Raw genomic sequence first — 2,434 nt, forward strand, 5'->3', positions numbered from 1 at the left:
ATGATAATGTATTGTTTATTAATATTTACATGCTTACTTACTAAGCTATAATGCTTACTCCCTTCCTTTCCTTTTTCCTATAGTGTCGCAGATGTTAGCTCGAGTTGGAGGTCGCCTGAGGTTAAATCACACTATCAAACTATTGATCTATATATAAATATTTTAAGTCTTTGGCATGTATGAAGACTCGTTTAATTGTTATTAAGTTGCTAGGAATTGGCTTAAAATACTGACCTATGTTATTTGAAGGTCTCTATTGTATAAATTCATTTAATGTATATAGTCTTGATTATGTTATTAATTAAATGATGCAATTTATGAATGTGGATGCTTGCCTATGTGTGTGGTAGAATTAAAGCATGATATGGGCCTTGTAAGCTCTTTTTAAGGGACAGCTTGAATGTGTTAGAAAAAGTTTTAAATTAGAGTGAAATTATGATTCAGTTTTTTTACGATGATTAGTGATTAAGTCCGGTAATGCCTTGTACCCTGTTCCGGCGTCAAACACTGGTAAGGGGTGTTACATTACGGATTCAGGAGAGGGTCGCTAGGCCCAATATTGGTACTATAGGCCGTGGGTTGATTACAGAACGACTTTGGTCCAATGGAGTTGTGATTTTTAAGGGAATTGCTAGAGTTGCCCCTAATGTGGCTGACTATTGGATTGAAGCCACGAAAAGGATCATGGATGATCTTAACTGCACTCCTGAACAGAAACTAAAGGGCGTAGTGTCACTACTACGAGATGAGGCCTACCAGTGGTGGCTTACTATTATAGAGGGCATTCAGCCCGATTGGTTGACTTGGGAATTCTTCAAGATCGCTTTCCAAGGAAAATATGTGGGCGCTAGTTATGTAGATGCCTGGAGGAGGGAGTTTCGAAATTTAACACAGGGGGATAAATCAGTAGCCAAATATGAGGCTAAATTTTTGCGACTTAGCCACTACGCGCGTGGGATGGTGGCAACTGAATATGAGCATTGTGTTCGTTTTGAGGACGGCTTCAAGTATGGTTTAAGGGTTTTGATAGCTCCAAAGGGGGAGCGAGATTTTGCTGCTTTAGTGGATAAGGCAAAGATCACCGAGGATGTGAAGCACACTGAGGGCTAGAACTTTGAGAAGGTGAGAGGTAGGGACAAGAGGGATTCGGAGCCCTCAAGTTCATTTTTGAGGCCTAAGAAAAAGGCCAGAGTTGATGGGCAAGTCAGAGTTGGGGCCCCTGTTGCTGTTACTGGACCGTAGCCCTGTGCTGATTGTAGAAGACGCCATCAAGGCGAGTGCTGGAAAAGGATTAGGGCATGTCTAAGGTGTGGATCATTAGAGCATCGTATCAGAGATTATCTACAGAGGCCCGATCAGATGCAAGCTACTGGTGTGGGTACTGTACAGTTGCCGATGGGTGTTTAGCAGCTACAAGAGGCCGTCAGGCCAGAGGTGGTAATGGTATGGGCTATGGTCAGAGGGCTCCGAGAAGAGGTATTGGTCATACTGAGGCAAGACAGCCAGCTCTGGTTTGTGCTACAAGTCACCGACAGAATGGAGATGCCCCAAATGTTATCACAGGTACGTTCTTTATCTATAATGTACCTTATACTACACTGAAAGATATAGGATCTACTCATTCCTATATAGCTTGTAATGTGTTTGAGACTTTGGATATCTTGGTTGAGAGTATTGCAAGTGAGGTTCCTATGTTAAGTTCATTGGGACAATCTGTTAGGGTAGATAAACTGTTCAGAGATATGTCTTTGGAGGTTCAAGGAGTTATCTTTTTGGCAGATTTGATGGAACTTCCTTTTGGAGAATTTGACTTAATTCTAGGAATGGATTGGCTGGTGAAACATCGGGCAAACTTGGGCTGTTCTGCTAAACGGATGGTACTGAGAACTATGGAGGAGGACGAGGTAGTTGTAATTGGGGAGCGTCAGAATTACTTGTCAAATGTGATATTTGCATTAAGGGCCGAGAAATTGGTTCGTAAGGGTTGTGAGGCGTATCTAGTCTATATCAGTGTTTCAGGTTCTAAGATTTCTTCTGTTAAGGATATCAGAATAGTTAAAGATTTTCAAATGTTTTTCTTGATGAGCTACTTGGGTTACCTCCAAATCGTGAAGTTAAGTTAAGCTCCTGCCTGGTACAGCTCTAGTGTCCATCGCCCTTTATAGAATGGCACCGAAGGAGCTTGTGGAGCTTAAGGCTCAGATTCAAGTGTTGTTAGATCGTGGGTTCATCCCTCCTAGTGTGTCTCCGTGGGGAGCATTGATATTGTTTGTAAAAAAGAAGGATGAATCCATGCGTATGTGCATCGATTATCAACAACTGAATCAATTGACCGTTAAGAATAAATACCCCCTACTGAGGATTGATGATGTATTCGACCAGTTTTGGGGAGCTCTGATCTTTTCTAAAATTGATCTCCGGTCGGGGTACAACC

The 2,434-nt window shown here is 41.9% G+C and overlaps 1 protein-coding gene across 1 annotated transcript; it reads left to right on the plus strand.

Annotated features, from left to right (window-relative positions):
- Positions 1-684: 684 nt before the first annotated feature.
- LOC107887858 (uncharacterized) lies at positions 685-1,110 on the plus strand. The gene has a single exon (XM_016812080.1). The coding sequence runs from the start codon at positions 685-687 to the stop codon at positions 1,108-1,110; it is 426 nt and encodes a 141-aa protein (XP_016667569.1).
- Positions 1,111-2,434: the final 1,324 nt, after the last annotated feature.

The sequence above is a fragment of the Gossypium hirsutum genome, chromosome A03 (genome assembly GCF_007990345.1).
Source record: "Gossypium hirsutum isolate 1008001.06 chromosome A03, Gossypium_hirsutum_v2.1, whole genome shotgun sequence".
Classification (NCBI taxonomy): domain Eukaryota; kingdom Viridiplantae; phylum Streptophyta; class Magnoliopsida; order Malvales; family Malvaceae; genus Gossypium; species Gossypium hirsutum.

Coding starts and splice junctions, on each gene's coding strand:
- LOC107887858 (XM_016812080.1), top strand. CDS start 685: ATGGATGATCTTAACTGCACTCCTGAACAGAAACTAAAGGGCGTAGTG.